Source organism: Diabrotica virgifera, chromosome 1 (genome assembly GCF_917563875.1).
Source record: "Diabrotica virgifera virgifera chromosome 1, PGI_DIABVI_V3a".
In the NCBI taxonomy this organism is placed as follows: domain Eukaryota; kingdom Metazoa; phylum Arthropoda; class Insecta; order Coleoptera; family Chrysomelidae; genus Diabrotica; species Diabrotica virgifera.
Genome location: NC_065443.1, coordinates 103,860,401 through 103,880,579, shown reverse-complemented (window position 1 = coordinate 103,880,579; position 20,179 = coordinate 103,860,401). Strand labels below are relative to the sequence as shown.

Below are 20,179 nucleotides of genomic sequence, written 5' to 3'. Positions count from 1 at the left end.
GAATAGATACACTAATAGCTTGTCTGTTTCGATGCGACCAATTGCACAAGGAAAGCTGCATTAATAGAAGATAAAAATGATGATTAACCTTACGTATCACATCACAAACCACTTTCGATAAATTCGCTAGTACCGTTCTGTCAGTAAGGTACCTTATCATGAGAATCGTGTAAAATAAGGACACCTGTCATATTTTATGCCGAGGCTGTAAACCAAAAACGTTTGAATACATAAAACAACCACTCAAATCTTTTGATTTTACTATAATTTCATTTATTATTCAGGCAGAACTTTTTTAAAGCAACCAACCAACACTCTTTTCTCTCTCTCTCTCTCTCTCTCTCTCTCTCTCTCTCTCTCTCTCTCTCTCTCTCTCTCTCTCTCTCTCTCTTTGCCGTCGTGCTTTAAGAATTGAACGTAAGCCTCCTTTATCACTCTCCGCTTGTTTCTATCCTGGGCTTCCCTTATCCAGTTTAGTTCAGGCTTTGGAATTAGAAATAAACTGATTCTGTTATTAAATATCCAAAAATTTTTATTGCTAATTGTTCCCCGAAGAAAGCAAGCTGATAATGCAAAACTGTCTTATTTATTTTTAGCCAGAATTCCAGTCTTTTGTTTTCCCATGGAAAATTCAAAATTTTTCTCTGAACACTAGGGATATTTATCTGCGTTACTATGGTAAATACGAGTATGCTCTCTTATGCTCTTTTTTGTTTCATATGTGTTCTGGTATTTTCTTTATTGTGTTTTATAATCTTGTCAATTGACGCTGTGAGTTGATCAGCCCTTACCGCCCCACCATATTCGTTTCCGCCCCACCATATTCGTTTATTTGTTGTTCTTCTGGATTCATGGATTCTTCTGTTGTTCTTCATGGATTGAAACCTCGTACCCTGTAAATGTAGCTCTGCCATATATCGGCTCTTAATACAGGGAAGTTCGTTAAGGGGAGTCCGAAAAATAAATCTATCCTTAGAAAAACTCGAAATCGTTAGATTAAGATAAGGTAAGTTAAGTACATGAAAAACAGTGTATATTTAAAAAATCTGACGATTTGAGCGGGGCGTAAGGAATTGGGCGAGTCACAAACTTTCATAAAAAAAGCGAATATTTCGCGAAATGAACGTCAGATCGAAAAACTAAAAAATACATGTTTACTATTTTTCAAAAATCTATTGAATGATACCAAATACGACCCCCAAAGGAGAGGAGTGGGGGTAAATTTAAAATTTTAAATACGAACCCTGCGTTACTTCGCGAAATGAACATCAGATCGAAAAACTGAAAAATACACGTATTCAATATTTTCAACCCCCACCCCAAGGAGATGGGGTGGGGGATTACTTTAAAATCTTAAATAGGAGTCCCCATTTTTTATTTCAGATTTGCATTCCTTACGTAAAAATAAGTAACTTTTATTCCAGACATTTTTTCGAATGGATACTTGGCGCTATAATCGGAAAAAACTATTGTTGGAAATGGAAAATTAAAATAAAAAATGGAAAGTCCCCACTTTATGGAAAACTTAACTTTTTTGTTTTAGTACCTACTCTTTCACAACCCAAAAGTTTATTTAAAATATTTTATGTACTTACATGCATTCCCCAGGATTTTCACATTTTCCGTGAATTGGGTGGCAACCCGGTTTACAAGCAGCTGAAATAAAAAAAATACAAATATAAATGAAGGTCGTTCAAAATAATTTTCACTATTATAAGGTCATTGTAAATCCTAAAATTGGATAAATATTTTGTCCTTAGTGAAATAGCATCCCAAGTAACAGAAAAAGAAATATTAACAAACAAGTCATCCTGGTCCTGGTCCATACATCTTAGATGGGCAAAAACTCTCAAGAGTAGGTTATCTATATTTCAAAACACCTCAGTTTTCTACCATTTTAAAATAAGTAAAATAGACATACATACAAATATGGACTGGATACAGAAAGCACAAGATAGAACACTTTGGAGACAAACAGGGGAGGCCTATGTCCAGCAGTGGATTGAGAGAGGCTGATGACGATACATACAGAAAATAGAGAATATAAAATTCAGCTACAAGAAACACTTCCGTCTTGCGTTAAATCAGGTCAATAATGACTGACAAAAAACAAAAGCAAGCCAAAAATGGAAATAATTTTTAGATTTATAAGAATAAATATGAGAAAACTAATTTCTTTTTAACCGGAATCAGTTTCACTATCGGATCAATTTTATAACCACTATTAAATAGGCGAAGAAGAATGAATACAACGTTAAGTTTATACAAGTGGCAATATTTCGAAACCGTAACTTATAGTGTAGGAAACAAAGGTTGTAGCGTTTAAAAAACCAGTGAAAATATGATCTTTAGATTTGTATAGATTTTACAATCCCTCTCTAAGAAGTCCAAATTTTTTTATTCAGTTTTTTACTTAAATTCAGATTGCAAGGAATTTTCTAAAACCGCACCTGTATACATCTACGAAGTATTCCGCAACATTTCAATGTGTTACAAGATTCCTGTTTATTTGAGACGCAAAAACAGAATTTGTAAGAAGTTTTGACAAAAGTACAGTTCTAATGCGTTGATGAACTTTCTAGAATAAATGTTGAAAATCAATTTGATTGGTTTGTTTGAATTTGGTACAAAGATCGAAGCTCGTAATTGGCTCTGAAGAACGGAAGCCGGAAATTGCGTAGTGACAGGATCAAGGAATTTTGGCAGGAGACGGAGAAGAAAGCAGGCATTCTTACAATGGTAGTGAATCAGTAAACATCGATAGTGAGTTACCGGCTTTTTTGTGACGCAAAAAGAATTTCCAAGTAAATGGGATCTATCAAAGTTCTTCTGTGTTTTTGTTAAGTAGGTGTACCATCAGTTTGATAGTGTAGCAGTTCCTTTTTTGATGGTAAAAGTGTAATATACGCTTTGTAAAAATACTGCGTATGTATTTATGAAAGCCGGCATAGTACTAATATCGTAGTGATGAATTAAACCCAAGCCTCCCGTCTCCTGGATTAGAAAACCTATTTCCCGAGGTAAATAAGCAAATTTCTTTTGTTTTATGGTATTTTCATGGTATAATGGTATATGGTGCAATCAGTAATTTTCCATTGACATTTTCCCCTTCGAGTGACGTATGAACTACGTACGTGCTGTCAAGTGTCATGTCAAGTTTCACAATGGTGAAGTTTTGAATTTTAAGGTATAGTGACTTTTAATAATTATAAAATTCTCAAACTAATAACGTTAATTTCTTTCAACATAAAAAAAATAAATCTTTTTGGAACTTAAAATACAAAGATGAAAAAGTAAATTGTTGAACAGAACAAAGAATAATTTTGCTTCCATCATTAAAATATTATTGTAAAGACATAATTGTAAGTTAATGTTAAAATCCTTTTTGAAACCTTTTGAAATAGTTAAAAATAAAAGATTTACGGAATGATATTTGACAGGTGACATAGTTGTTGTTATTTTCAATAATTAAGTACTACGAGGAGTAGTCAGTAATTCTTTAATGTAAACATTGTTCCCTGAATGAATATAAATTTTTGTTTTAATGCAAATGCTATAATATATGTCATAATTAGGTCAGTCAGTCAGTTATACAAGTCATAATTAAGTCAGATATCAAATCCTCAATGCAATAATATTATTGTTTATCTTTTGGTGCACCATAACCTATGTTCAGAAAAGTAGATGTATTTTTTTTACAGGTAATCTTTTATGTAATCTGAAAGTTTTGTTATGTCAAGGAATAATTTTTCAATAAATGCCATAACTGTGTATTTTGTCCTGTTTATTTACCGCTAACCTATTGGCAAAATTTTAACCACAAACTTTAAAAGCTTTTTAGAGTCAAATTTTAAGATGTTGGATGATCATAGAAAGTAAAACTCCTGGTAAGGCGCCCTAACAAAATATAGCCAGGATTTATATTTAACACCCCAGGATATCTGTAAGTACCCTTGTTTAAATTTTTGATAGTAGTAAATATTCCCTAATCCCTAACTTCTTCTTAACGAACTCACAACCTTAGCTCTCCAACCAAAACACGAGCCGCCGTAGCAAAGTAGTTTTTAGAAATATCCCCTAGTTTTCTCGACCCTTTTGTATTTAAGCAGTATCTAAATTTTCCAAGCTTTTATCTTCCCCCTTATTTCTAAGTGCTACAAAATGGCGCCCAACGTGGGGCCGATTCATTTTTCTGCCTCTTTCAGTGTCCAGTTGTGCGCTACAAAATAGCACCCTCAGACGTGAGGCCAGTCTCTTTTCACCCCCCAGTCATATCGTTAAGTTGTTCCCAAGCAGTTTACATTTTTTAGTTAGTCCCAACTGTTTTTCAACTTAATTTCCTCTCCTTGCCCCAGATTTGAGACCGATTCTACTATCACAACCAGTATCGCAACATAGTTTAGCCCAAGAGCCCCTACATTTTTTTAGAACGTTACGAAGTGGTATAAAATTTTCAATAGGATGTGTAAATATGTACTCATAGTAGTGTATTAACATTGTTTTTATGTATGTACTTATAGTAGATGTTAATACAGTACCCATGGTGAAAGCAATATTTAAATTTTTTTTAAAAAAGTATTGATTGTATAGACAAGTAGTCTATATAAGTAGCGTTGAACATTCCAATATTGAAACTATTGATAAAGTATAACATTTTAGTTGTATTTGTGCATTTATTCATAATTGATTAACAATTTTTTACAGAATAACTTGTTTTTGTGATTTTTTTTGTTCGTCATTTGAGTATATGTGTATAGTCTGTGTAGTTTCCGTTTGAGTTTTTAGTCCCAATGTTGTCTAGTTGTCCCATTATTTTTTTCTCAACTAATCTAGTTTTGTCAGTGTCATAAAGATACCAAAGGTTAGTTGGAGTCTGCCTGTGAAGTAGTTTGAGTGTATCCGTGAAGTAAAGTAGTTAGTCAGTCCAATTACTATTTGTCTTTCCCTTCTTGTACCAGAATAGATCACAAGTGTAATACTCGTGATAAAGGAAGTGTGCTTAGTTGTCTAGGAACACTCCCATTAGTTATCGGAACAAGAACCGTTGTTGGTGTTATCCCGTGTAAGCTCATTCGAGAAGCAAGTTTCAATATTGTTTGTGTTTGTCTATCCCTGTTTTGTCTGAAAATATTTGAGTCTGTTGTTTCCTGTTTGTTTTGTGTACCCTTGTGTTATTCCCTGTTAGTCCGTGTCAGTGGTGGAGTGTGAATTTTTTGACCAATAGTTTATTGACCCCTCTTTTGTTTATTGAGTGATTGCAGACCAAGAGCAGAAGTTGCAACAAAGTCAGTGAGGTTAGGATCTGGCTGCGTGAGAGTGCAAGTGAGGTTTGTGTTCGTTTGATAAATAGAAACGGTTTTTTGTCCGAAAGTCATACTTTCTACTATTCCCTTTGGTCTTTCCCCTGTGTGTTGTTTTCACCCCAGTTTTAAAAATGAAGTCTACCCAAGTTAATGATCTGAAAACCGATGAGTTATCTTATGAACTTTTCATAAGAGGTTTTAATGTCCAAAATAGGACTGTTGAAGAAAAACGTAAGTTGTTGAGAGGTCAGTTAAGTAAAGAGACCATCTCATCTTCCATTAATTTGACTAAAAATGTAGTCGATCCTGATCAAGAGTTACCTACAATCCAGTCAATATTAGCAGATTTGCAAAGTATTGCGCGGGCAATGAGTGCACAGTCATCAAAGGCTGACTTTGCTCGTTTCAAAACAAGGTCCAGTCATCTGGATTTCAGATTGGAAAATTTCCCTGATAATGTAGAAGAAGCTATAAAAGAAGTTATTGACAACTATAAGATGGATTTATTGATGTTGACTGGAGATGTCTTAGAAAAGGAAGAGACATCTGACAATGTGTCCGTCCCATCGACTAGTGGTACAACTTCAGTCCCCGTTGCCCCTATTAGTTCAGTTTCAGCCCCTATTATACAAATTTCAACTCCTGTTAGAGTTTCTGATTTAAATATCAAATTTAATGGTGAGAGTAAAGCCCTTCCCACATTTTTAGAAAAAGTAAGAGATTCTGCTAGATCCAGAAATATTTCTGATGATGTCCTGTTTAGATCAGCTTTTGAGTTATTCGACGGAAACGCTGCTATTTGGTATAGGAGTGTTGGAAATACAGTTAACAGTTGGAATGAGTTGGTAACCCTTCTCAAAACTGCTTTCCTACCCCCAGATTATAATGATAATCTCCTTGATGAAATTAAAGGTCGAAAACAAAAAAAGTCTGAGTCAATCACTATTTATTCCGCAATCATGGAGAATCTCTTTAAACGTTTAGAAGAGTACCCATCTGAAGCCCAACGAGTAAAGATTTTAAGAAAAAATATTTTGGTGGATTATATTCCACTCGTAGCCCTTCAAGATTTTCCCACTGTCGAAATGTTAGTCATAACTGTTAAACGTTTGGAGCAAAATGTTTTGCCCCTGCTTCAAACTACAAAAGGTCTTGCTGGTATTTCATTAGAGGATTCAGAAAAACCCCAAGAGAAGCTTCAGGTACTTGATAAACAAGACAAGCCTGATAACCCCAAAGGAGACAAACGAGAAAAGCAAGATCGTCCCTTTAAGAAATCCAAGTCTACGCAGAGAAATGAGAGACCCAATCCTCCAGTAGATACTGATGAAAGACATCAGTCTTCTTCTTCTTATCCACCCCACAGAAATCAGTCTTCTTATCCACCTCCATTGATGCAATCCCCTCCCTATCGACCGTATGGAAATCAGTCTTCTTCTTATCAACCTCATTCAATGCAACCCCCTCCACAACCCTACCAAACACATGACAACCCTAGAAAAATTATTTTTTGTTTTACTTGTGGTAAGCCCAACCACATTTCTCGCAATTGTACAAACAGAGAAATGTCTTGTTCTCGTTGTGGTAATAAAGGAGTGAGAACGTCCTCCTGTATGTGTCAAAAAAAACTAGGTAGTGTGCAGCCAGTCGGCAGTTGCACTCCATATAGAGTTAAGCCCGACAAATTCCCCCAAAACATACTTAACCCTCTTTTTGAAAAGAAAGGTTGTGACAGTCGTCCTCATGTTAGTATTTCTATCTTTTCTAAAAACTTTGTCGCCCTCTTAGACAGTGGTTGCACCACATCCGTAGTAGGTGCCGCTGGAGTTAAATTTTTGGATTCCCAAGGAATTAAATATAATTCTACTCCCTGTAAACACGTCTGCTTAGCAGATGGTTCTCAAAAATCAGTTGTTGGTACTATTGATCTTCCAATTGAGGCTGATGGTGTTTCCCAAGTAGTGAAATTTCTTGTCGTACCCTCCGTTCCCCATAGTTTTATTTTGGGAAGTAACTTTATGCATAAATTTTCAGTGTTGTTGAATTTTAGAGATGGAACTTGGCATTCTTCCCAAAAGGAAGAGAAAACAGAAACTTTGTATTCTGTAGATTCATTTTCTCCCACTGAAAAAAATTTAGTAGATTCCACAGTCGCTTCTTTTGAGGAAATTTCTAGTTCCAAGTACATTGGAAGAACCAATAAAATTGAAATGGTTATTGACACTGGTGATGCAAAACCATTTAAGAAAAGACAATATCCTTTATCCCCGTACATGAATAAAATACTACATGAAGAGTTAGACGATATGTTACGATTAGGAGTAATCGAACCAGCCCAATCCCCATGGTCAAGTCCTGTATTATTAGTAAAGAAAAAGTCAGGTGAATATAGGTTCTGTTTTGATGGTCGTTCATTAAATGAAGTCACTGTTCATGATACATATCCTTTGCCCCAAATAGACAGAATTCTTTCGTTACTTAGAGGAGCTAAATGCATTAGTTCCATTGACTTAAGAAAAGCTTTTTGGCAAATCCCGCTGCATCCTGACTCTAGGAAAAAGACAGCCTTTAATGTTTCTGGTAGAGGTTCCTTTCAATTCACTTCTGTTCCTTTTGGTTTGTGTAATAGTGCACAGATTCAACAAAGATTAGTTGATGCTATCTTTGGCCCTGAATTTGAACCCTATATATTCTGTTATTTAGATGACATCATAGTGTGTACCCCATCTTTTGAAGAACATATCCGATTGTTGAAAATTATAAGAGATAAACTGAAAGAAGCAAACTTGACCATTAACATCGATAAGTGTGATTTTTTTAAATCTGAATTGAAGTATCTTGGTTATGTAGTTAGTAACAATTCCCTTAAAGCAGATCCTGAAAAAATCTTAGCTATGGTTAATTATCCCAGGCCATCTAATTCTACTGAAATTAAAAGATTTATAGGTATGTGTTCCTGGTATCGTCGTTTCATTAGAGATTTTTCCAGTTTAGCCTCCCCTATTAATGACCTCCTTAAAGGTCATAGAAAGAAAAAACAACCAGTAGTTTGGACTAGTGAAGCTGAAAAAGCTTTTTTGAAAATTAAAGAACTCCTAATTTCTGCCCCTATCTTAGCCCAACCCAATTTCGAACTTCCCTTTGTTGTGCAATGTGATGCATCTGACACTGGTCTTGGTGGTGTCTTGACTCAAACTATTGATGGTGAAGAAAAAGTTATAGCTTATGCAAGTAGGTCCCTTTCCCGAGCTGAAAGAAATTATTCAGTTACAGAGCGAGAATGTCTCGCAGTGATCTTCGCTATCGAGAAATTTCGAGGTTATATTGAAGGAGTTAAGTTTTCGGTCATTACTGACCACCATTCACTTCTCTGGTTGAATAAACTGTCCAATCCTACAGGCAAATTAGCCAGGTGGGCTATGCGCCTAAGACAACATACTTTCGATTTGATTCATAGAAAAGGAACATCCCATTTAGTCCCTGATGCTTTATCTCGAGCTCATACCAATGATACACCCAAAGATGCCCAAAAAGTTGATTATCTAGAAATAGATCTTGACAGAATAGACCCTTGGTTCGATGATTTAAGATCAAAGATACTCCGTTCCCCTGGTGATTTTCCACAATGGAAAGTGGAAAATGATTTCATTTACAAGTATGCCCCATCCCCCAATTCTTTCAAGACTAATGATATTGAATGGAAAATTTTAGTTCCCAAACCCCAAAGATTAGAAGTAATGCAATCTTGTCATGAGCCACCTACGTGTGCTCACTTTGGATTCTATAAAACTTTGTCCCGTATTCAAGAAAGGTACTATTGGCCCAAAATGCGTTGTGATGTGCTTAAGTTTGTCAGATCATGTAAAGTTTGTGGTGCTCAGAAAACACCAAATCATGCTCCTTTAGGTAAAATGGGTAAGCAGAGAGAAGCCCAATTCCCCTGGCAAATAGTTGCCATTGATCTGATAGGTCCCTTTGTTCGTTCTAAAAAAGGTTATACATGGTTATTAGTGGTTGCTGATTGGTTTAGTAAATATACCTTAGTCCATCCTTTGAGGAAGGCTACGGCTAAGAGTATTACTGAATTTTTGGAAGATAATGTCTTCCTGATGTTTGGTGTTCCCCAGTATGTGATTTGTGATAATGCCTCAAATCTGAACAACCCTCTTCTAATTAATCTCTGTAGTAGGTATAATGTTCAGAAAGTATGGTTTAGCCCCGTGTATGCACCACAATGTAATTTTGTGGAGAGAAATAATAAAACCATTGGAACAGCAATCCGTATGTATATAAAAGACCACGTAGACTGGGACAAGAATTTAGCAAAGATCAGACAAGCTATTAATACCGCAAAGCACGAAGTAACTGGATACACCCCAGCTTTCCTTAATTATGGCCGTCATGTTCCCCTGAGTGGAAACTACTATGGTGTTGATCAAAACGATCAACGGAAGCAAGATCTAGAAATTATTCCTGGTAACCGTGATATGTATGCTTCAGAAGTAAAAGGATTAAGTCAAGTCTTCGAAAAGGTCAGGGCTAATCTTCGAAAAGGATATGAACGTAACGCTAGAAGTTACAACTTACGAAGAAGAGAAGTCCAATTCCAAGTAGGAGATAGAGTATGGAAAAGGAATAAAGTCCTGTCTAATGCTGCTAACAAGTTTATGTCTAAACTAGCACCGAGGTACATTGAAGCTACAGTCCGTGAAAAGTTGTCACCAGTGGTGTATCGTCTCTCTGATTTAAATGGTTCTGATCTTGGTAAATGGCATGTTAAAGACTTAAAACCTTTTGTATCTGATGGAGATAATATGTCATCCCCTTAGTCCTGATCCCCTATTCCATGTTCCCCCTGTATTGTTCTTCAGTTCCCTTAGTCTTGATAAGAAGTTGATATTCTCTTTGATTTTGGTATGTCGTCTTTTGGTCCCTGTTGTTGTCGTATACCCCCTTGTATGAATTTGTTGTGATTTGGCCCTTGTTGTTGTTGTATCCCCCTTTGTTAGTCTTCTTTTATTTTAGTCTAGTTGTTGAAGTGAGTATATTCCCTGTGAGACGTTTAACATAAAGTTACCGATCTCGACTTGAGACAAATGTTAAGATTACGTTGTCTCATTGAGGTATTTAGAATGGAGATTCTAAATCCTCATTTTTGCTGAACCGTTGCCAACAAAATTCCCTGAAACTCGCTAGGCGTTTAGTGGAGTTTAGGCAGATGCCTATCTGCTGAGCCTAGAGCTCAAATGATTTGTTTAGTTTTTGAGAACCGCTCGCGGTTAGGCAACGAGGTGACAAGGCTGTGTCTGCCCTGGTATGTCACTTGTGTTACTGCTGTGGATGTCAGCGAGGTCCACACAGGGCACAAGTTTAGTTTCTTTCCCAAGGCACAGAAACTCTTGTCACCTACAGTTCATTTTAGAGTCATTACACATTTCAGTCTACTCGACTTTAAAGAGTCTGGCGATCGATGGTACGCTAGCCCAATCCCTAACGTTTGTTTGTTTAATTTAATCCCCACTAGCCATCATCTAAAAAAATTTTTGATGTGATTGTTTAGCCTCACTCAAGGAGTCATGGTTGATTTTTGTTTGGTTTATCGAAAACTGGATAGCTATCCGAGCTTTCTCTTTTCGGAGGAGGCTGTGTAGCGTTTAAAAAACCAGTGAAAATATGATCTTTAGATTTGTATAGATTTTACAATCCCTCTCTAAGAAGTCCAAATTTTTTTATTCAGTTTTTTACTTAAATTCAGATTGCAAGGAATTTTCTAAAACCGCACCTGTATACATCTACGAAGTATTCCGCAACATTTCAATGTGTTACAAGATTCCTGTTTATTTGAGACGCAAAAACAGAATTTGTAAGAAGTTTTGACAAAAGTACAGTTCTAATGCGTTGATGAACTTTCTAGAATAAATGTTGAAAATCAATTTGATTGGTTTGTTTGAATTTGGTACAAAGATCGAAGCTCGTAATTGGCTCTGAAGAACGGAAGCCGGAAATTGCGTAGTGACAGGATCAAGGAATTTTGGCAGGAGACGGAGAAGAAAGCAGGCATTCTTACAATGGTAGTGAATCAGTAAACATCGATAGTGAGTTACCGGCTTTTTTGTGACGCAAAAAGAATTTCCAAGTAAATGGGATCTATCAAAGTTCTTCTGTGTTTTTGTTAAGTAGGTGTACCATCAGTTTGATAGTGTAGCAGTTCCTTTTTTGATGGTAAAAGTGTAATATACGCTTTGTAAAAATACTGCGTATGTATTTATGAAAGCCGGCATAGTACTAATATCGTAGTGATGAATTAAACCCAAGCCTCCCGTCTCCTGGATTAGAAAACCTATTTCCCGAGGTAAATAAGCAAATTTCTTTTGTTTTATGGTATTTTCATGGTATAATGGTATATGGTGCAATCAGTAATTTTCCATTGACATTTTCCCCTTCGAGTGACGTATGAACTACGTACGTGCTGTCAAGTGTCATGTCAAGTTTCACAATGGTGAAGTTTTGAATTTTAAGGTATAGTGACTTTTAATAATTATAAAATTCTCAAACTAATAACGTTAATTTCTTTCAACATAAAAAAAATAAATCTTTTTGGAACTTAAAATACAAAGATGAAAAAGTAAATTGTTGAACAGAACAAAGAATAATTTTGCTTCCATCATTAAAATATTATTGTAAAGACATAATTGTAAGTTAATGTTAAAATCCTTTTTGAAACCTTTTGAAATAGTTAAAAATAAAAGATTTACGGAATGATATTTGACAGGTGACATAGTTGTTGTTATTTTCAATAATTAAGTACTACGAGGAGTAGTCAGTAATTCTTTAATGTAAACATTGTTCCCTGAATGAATATAAATTTTTGTTTTAATGCAAATGCTATAATATATGTCATAATTAGGTCAGTCAGTCAGTTATACAAGTCATAATTAAGTCAGATATCAAATCCTCAATGCAATAATATTATTGTTTATCTTTTGGTGCACCATAACCTATGTTCAGAAAAGTAGATGTATTTTTTTTACAGGTAATCTTTTATGTAATCTGAAAGTTTTGTTATGTCAAGGAATAATTTTTCAATAAATGCCATAACTGTGTATTTTGTCCTGTTTATTTACCGCTAACCTATTGGCAAAATTTTAACCACAAACTTTAAAAGCTTTTTAGAGTCAAATTTTAAGATGTTGGATGATCATAGAAAGTAAAACTCCTGGTAAGGCGCCCTAACAAAATATAGCCAGGATTTATATTTAACACCCCAGGATATCTGTAAGTACCCTTGTTTAAATTTTTGATAGTAGTAAATATTCCCTAATCCCTAACTTCTTCTTAACGAACTCACAACCTTAGCTCTCCAACCAAAACACGAGCCGCCGTAGCAAAGTAGTTTTTAGAAATATCCCCTAGTTTTCTCGACCCTTTTGTATTTAAGCAGTATCTAAATTTTCCAAGCTTTTATCTTCCCCCTTATTTCTAAGTGCTACAAGGTTGAACCTTGCAAAATGGACACAAGTCCGGTTTTATTTTTTTTCTGGTATATCAAGGGGTGCTTATTATAAGACCAACTTTTTCTGAAAAAATTTCGCCCCGGAACCTCCCTTTTCACCCCTTTAAAGGGGGTAATTTGTGGTTTTTGCGCAACGTAGCCCTTCCTGTAACTTTTACAAAAAATTTCTTTTATAGAAATATGAAGAGGACTATATTTTCTACGATTTATTTCCGACACCATCTCTCTATCATCCACCGTTTAGCGGGGGTGGCGCCCTAAAGTGGACAAGTTTTTAAAAAAGATGTTTTTAAAAAATATATGTTTTTCCCTAACTGTAACGGAAATTAAGAAGAAATCCTGCGACAATTATTCACAAATAAATGACTGATTTTTTGGTATAGGTTTCACTTAAGGGTAATTGCCCTTTTTTTAATTACAGGGTGTTACATTTTAAAAAACCTCTTTTTATACCATCTGAACCGTTTATGCTAGAGTAAAAAGACTTTCAGCGATTACCCATGTACTGGTGCTATTTACAAATTTGTATAATGCACCTCCATTTTTTCCCCGGAACCACCCCAAAAAAAAAAGAAGAATTAATAAATAAATTGATTTTTTTGGAATCCTTCACACACAATGCCCTTTATTAATATGCTTCATATATCATTTTGTGCACGTTATTATTACCCATGCATGGACACCAAAAGCAATTTCCTAGTGCAACCTTTGTAGCAAAAAAAAAATAAATAAAATGGGGGGTTGAAATTTTTTTTTTGTTTTTTGCTTTTTGATACATATGGGCATATGCTTCATCAGTAGTGCTTTTCAAAAATATATATGGTTATTGCAACATCTCTGCGAAAACCACCCCTATCCTTGAAAATATACTGCAGAAACTGCCCCTATCCCTTGGCGAGCATGTTTTTACGATTTTCTCATTACCTATGTATTCTTTTTAAACAAAACTTATACAAGGTTAAAGACAACTATTTACTCTAAAAATTATGTCCTATTCATTTTTTCGTATAAGCAACCGTTACGGCACAGTGGCGCCGTAAACCTCATATATGCTTTGACGGGCTCCAGTTTTTGTTTTTTTTTCGTCATCTGTTCGTTTTATTGATAAAGTACTTATGCAAAATAAAACAACACAGTATAGCCTACAAATTATGACTTATGCACATTTTACATTCTTTGCTCCCCAAAGCCACAGTGGTGGCCCAAAATAAATTTTTGCATATTTTCGCCACCTACATGCATTTTATTGCATTAATGCTACCTTAACAGCACAATATTTACCCTTAGGTGGTCGCTACGCAGTGGCGGATCCAGGGAGGGGTGATGGGGGTGATCACCTCCCCCCCCTCACAAACCAAGTGATATTATATTCAAAAATTATAAAAATATTCATTTATTTTTATAGAGATTTAACCAATTGGCACTCCCCTCTTAACGATTCTGGATCCGCCACTGTCGCTAAAGCATAAAAAGTCATTCTTATAAAAATAATATTAATATAATATAAGTATTTCTATAAAAATAAATGAATATTTTTATAATCTTCAAATATAATATCACTTGGTTTGAGAGGGGTGGGGGTGATCGCCCCCATCACCCCTCCCTGGATCCGCCACTGCTTAGCGACCACTTAGGGGTGAATATTGTGCTATTAAGGTAGCATTAACGCAATAAAATGTGTGTAGGTGGCAAAATATGAAAAAATTTATTTTGGGCCACCACTGTAGCTTTGGGGAGCAAAGAATGTAAAATGTGCATAGGTCATGTTTTGTAGGTTACACTGTGTTGTTTTATTTTACATAAGTACTTTATCAATAAAACAAACATATGACGAAAAGATAAACAAAAACTGGAGCCCGTCAAAGCATATATGAGGTTTACGGCGCCACTGTGCCGTAACGGTTGCTTAAACGAAAAAAATGAATAGGACCTAATTTTTAGAGTAAACAGTGGTCTTTAACCTTGTGTAAGTTTTGTTTAAAAAAAATGAATAGGTAATGAGAAAATCGTAAAAACATGCTGGATAAGGTATAGGGGTAGTTTCTGCAGTATATTTTCAAGGATAGGGGTGGTTTGCGCAGGGATGTTGCAATAACCATATATATTTTTGAAAAGCACTATTGATGAAGCATATGCCCATATGGATCAAAAAGCAAAAAACAAAACAAAAATTTCAACCCCCCATTTTATTTATTGTTTTTGGCTACAGGGGTTGTACTAGGAAATCGCTTTTAGTGTCCATGCATGGGTAATAATAACTTGCACAAAATGATATATGAAGCATATTAATGGAGGGCATTGTGTGTGAAGGATTCCAAGAAAATCACTTTATTTATTAATTCTTCTTTTTTTTTGGGTGGTTCCTGGGAAAAAATGGGGGTGCATTATACAAATTTGTAAATAACACCAGTACATGGGTAATCGCTGAAAGTCTTTTTACTCTAGCATAAACGGTTCAGATGGTATAAAAAGGGGTTTTTTAAAATGTAACACCCTGTAATTAAAAAAAGGGAAATTACCCTGAAGTGAAACCTACACCAAAAAATCAATCATCTATTTGTGAATAATTTCCGCAGCATTTCTTTTTAATTTCCGTTACAGTTAGGGAAAAATATATTTTTTTTAAAACATATTTTTTAAAAACTTGTCAACTTCGGGGCGCCACCCTTGCTAAACGGTGGATGATAGAGAGATTCTGTCGGAAACAAATCGTAGAAAATATAGTCCTCTTCATATTTCTATAAAAGAAATTTTTTGTTAAAGGTACAGGAAGGGCTACGTTCTGCAAAAACCATAAATTACCCCCTTTAAAGGGGTGAAAAGGGGGGTTCCGGTGCGAAATTTTTTCAGAAAAAGTTAGTCTTATAATAAGCACCCCTTGATATGCCAGAAAAAAAATAAAACCGGACTTGTGTCCATTTTGCAAGGTTCAACCTCTGTTTCCTACACTATTAAAAATTAAACTATAAAAGGTAATTCTGCTAAGCAAAAAATATAAAATAAACAGAGTGTAGTTGGAAGGATATAAGAAAGTAACACTTAAATTCATGTTTTAAAGGCAAACAAATCCTTATTTGAATATTATAGACAAGATGCACCAAACATAGATACAATAGTACGAAATTTCTAAAATTTAACGGGCCAACGCTAAAAAGTATCCAGCTAAAAGACAAAGAGATTATATGATGATCTATGCCGAAACCGACATATTAATAATGAGATGAAGTCAAGAATTTAAAAAGCCAGTCTAAGATCAATAATGACATACGCATCAGAAACAAGACCCGATACAGCCGTAACACAAAGACTACTAGAAACGGCAGAAATGAGAGTACTGAGAAGAATTACACGAAACACGGTGAGAAAAGAGAAGTAAAGACATTTAGAATAAAATGTAACGTACAGTGTATAAACGAATGGACACTAAATAGAAGAAAAAGAGGAATTATATAACCACATACGCAGAATGGGGGAGACACGTGTGGTCATAGCAAGAGATAAATCACCAATCGGTAGAAGAAGTATCAGCCAACCGCGCAAAAGATGGCGTGACAACCTTCCATAGCGCTAACAATCCGCTAAGAACAAGCAGAATTGCTTATAAAGAGAAAGAAGAAGAAAAGGAGAGATAAGTACAGATAGTAAGTACTACATAGTGTTTTGAGTAAAATATCAAGATGAGACTGGTGAATGCCCTTGTATTCTCAATATTTGTATACGGGGAAAAGACTTGGACTCTTCCCGCACGCGAGCGCCAAAAAATTGATGCCTTTGAGATGTCGTGCTCGAGAAGAATGCTGCGCATACGTTGGACAGCTCATAGGACGAACGTTTCGGGGATTAATTGTTTCTGGAAACGTTCCGGAGAGAAGATCAAGAGGATGATCAATGATCACCAACTAGATGGTCCGACCAATAATTCAACTGGAAACTCATTCTGCGAAGCTCCTAGAGCAGCTGAAGATAGAGACCAGTGGAAAAAATTGTTAAGAATATTGGAAGAAATCACGATCCTCAGTAATGGGGAAACGACAAGAGAGAGAGTGTTTTGAGTAAAAATAAGCCAATATTACATTTATAAGTAAAAAATACGAATAACTTCCTACCTGTTTCGCATGTCGCTCCTTTCCACCCGTCTATACATTGCTTCTCACCGGTCTGATCACAGATAAAATGGCCGAAAGAATCGTTTCTTGGTCGGCAAAATTTTGTACACGTGGAATTGTAGTAATGCGTATCACATATGACGCGCACTCTGTATGTCAGCCGTGCACGAGGTCCTCTATGGTTAAGAGTATGCCATTCCGGACTGGGGTCTATAATACCGGAGTAGGTGGCTTCTTCAATGATGTTGTTGGAAACTGAAAACAATAACACTGTATTAATGCTCATATATATTGTTATATTCCTACTTGACATGAGAAACAAAAGACTATATTTATTTTTAAAAGTCAAATTAAAATAAAAATTTTCATATTTTTCAACCACGAGCATATAAATTTTGAACACCCTTTATAAGACAAATTTTGTAAAAATAGTTATAGCTAGTTTTTAAGACAGTGCTTTCGCAGAAGTGTTTAATAGCCCCATGAATAATGCATTTTAAGTAAGCAATTAGGGTTTAAGAAAGTGTTCTTTGAACTGTTTATCAAAATCACGGACAATATAATAGGTCATTAAGTTTTTCAAGATATGCGGGTAGGTAATTAATTAGCCGCACGGTACATAGTAGATAGTTAAAATATACCTGTGTATTAAGATTCTTAAACATAGATAAAAATATGATTAGTTGTAGAAAATAGAATTAAAATAGTCGGAATATTATTTTTTCTTGGAAATCCATAAAGACATGTTTAGAAAAAGGAAAGAGTTTGTGGTAAATACGTCATGATTGAAATTTGTTTTTGATTGGTTGGAAAATGAATTCTGGAGGGGAACGATTTGGAAGGATGAGAATGAATGAGGAGAGAGAGTGAGTCTGTTTTGTTGGATCAAAAGGAAGAGTCCAGTTTTTGAGGGTAGTGTACAACAGAAGTAAATCGCCGGTTGGTTTTTTTGTAAAAGTGACAAGCATCATATAGTGGAACGAGTAATAGGCCAAGTCGAGAGATGATATAACTCTTTGAGTCTAAAGTATGCATTGTTGTTTAAGTGTTTCAAAAAGTTGGAATATTGCATCAGGAGAAAGCCGGAACGAGTACTGTACGAGACATAGTCAGAAAAGGGAGAACGAGTTTGCAGAGGAGCAGGAACATTATTGGAAAACGTGGACGAGTTTCTTTGGATCGCAACACCAGCAAAGAAGGAAACGTGTTTTGTGTGAAGACATTGTCGAATCATCAGTAAAGGTCAGTTTTATTTTTTGTTGAGACATGAATGTATGGTTTTGCGTACCACAGTGCATATTGAACTACACATTTCACTATTATAAAATCATCAAACCTCAATCAATTTTGTTACTTATAAATCATTATAGTTGATTTTTTTATACACAATAAATAATATTGATAAAATAAAAAAATTTTATATCAAAATTTGAACAGGTAGAACATCCTGTATAGCAGAGGTAGAGAGATTCATAGTTAATTATTTAAAAAACAAATTTGGAGAAAAAAGAAATAAGCTTCCTATTTTCATAATTGTTAGACAAAATAAAGATAGAAGAATAAATAAAATTTGCAATATTAAACATTTATTTCCGTTTGATAAAATAAACGACTTTTATAATTTCTAATTGAAATTCATATGTGTATTATTTTATTCTCCTTTATCTATCCCTATTAGGAAGCCACTGAGAAATATTTTGAAGCCACGAAAGTATTGACAGCATAATTTAGCCCTGAGATTTACAATTTATTTATGTTTGATTTGTTTGATTAATGAGATAATTAATTGATTAATTAATCAAAGTAGATCACAACAATATAAGTAGACTGTGGAAATAATAAAGTTTATCAAAAAACAAAAAAAAATGAAAACGGACCCTCAAGAATCACTGATTAATTATTGAATCAAAATTAGCCTAGTACAATTATCTTCATTTACAAGAGACCAGGTGCTACAGGAGAATGTGGAAAATACCATGGACAGCGAGAGTAACAAATCAAGGTGTTTTGCTCATAGACGTAACCAGGGGGGTTTGGGGGTTATAACCCCCTCTCCCCATTGGGATGGACTTTGAGCTCTATACGCTGAACACCATACCCCTCAGAGACCTTCCACTAGTTGTGACCCCCCCTTAGGATCATCTTGGTTACGCCTATGGTTTTGCTGAAGATGGGGAAGGAATGCGAAATCATAAAAACCGTACAAACGAGAAAACTGGAATATCTAGGCCAAATAGTGAGAGGGGAAAAGGACTCCCTGCTAAGACTCATAATCCAAGGAAAAATCTCGGCAAAGAGAAATGTGGGACGTAGGAGGATTTCCTGGTTGCGAAGTTTAAGGGGGCGGTACAGGTGCAGTTCAGTACAATAGTTCAGAGCTGCAGCCAGCAAAGTTAAGATTGCTGTGATGGTAGCCAACATCCGATAGGAGAAGGTACTACAAGAAGAAGAAGACAAGAGACCAACCTAATAATAAAGTTAAATAATTCCATGAAAATCTACAAGGTTTATTACAAAGGAAGCGTCGAGTATATTGTTACGCCAATCCCTTGCTACGCTTCTGATCGAATATACCACGCGAAGATTCGATCCACAGCTGTTTTAAGGCCGCCAAGAATATTTTACTGGATTCTGGAAGCGTTCCGAATAAGTGAAACTTAATAAGTGAGTCGAAAATATAAATTTGTACGGTTAAGTAAATAGATTACTGTTATTCTAAAAAATACAAGTGAATTATGTTCAAGGTACTTATTGTTATAAGACTTTGGGAAGGCGGAACGATAGGGGAACAGACTCACATCAAGAACAAAATGTATCCATTTTCATCAGAGCGTCATTAGAGCGTGATGACGTAATTGATGATTTTTTAAATGGAAATAGGGATCGTGTGGTAGCTCATTTGAAGGGGTGTTCAATTCTCTGTTCAGTAATATAAACATTATTATCATTATTTATATAGGGTAACCAAGAAAATAATTTTTAAATTAAATTAGTTGACGCAAAAAGACGAAATGTACGTAATTTATTTAACTGAAAATACATTGTACTGCTGTCAGAAAATAGAAATAAACGTTTATTTCACAAATAAACATATCTTTTCGCTTAAATTAAATCTCAAACAGCCTCCCACCTGGCTCTTGGCAGTTTGAACATTTAATTTAAGCGAAAAGCAATGCTTATTTGCCCAATAAACATTTTTTTTTTCTATTTGCTGACAGCAATATAATGTATTTTGAGTTAAATAAATTACATAATTC

The 20,179-nt window shown here is 35.1% G+C and overlaps 1 protein-coding gene across 1 annotated transcript in view; it reads right to left on the bottom strand.

Moving 5' to 3' along the window:
* LOC114325346 (protein jagged-1b) overlaps positions 1-20,179 on the bottom strand; it is a 698,311-nt gene that overhangs the window by 159,746 nt on the left and 518,386 nt on the right. Inside the window, exons 4-5 of the mRNA XM_028273403.2 lie at positions 16,923-17,177; positions 1,596-1,656 (exon numbers count right to left, since the gene is read on the bottom strand). Of these exons, the coding sequence (XP_028129204.1) occupies positions 1,596-1,656; positions 16,923-17,177 (316 nt within the window). The remainder of the gene's footprint in view (positions 1-1,595; positions 1,657-16,922; positions 17,178-20,179) is intronic.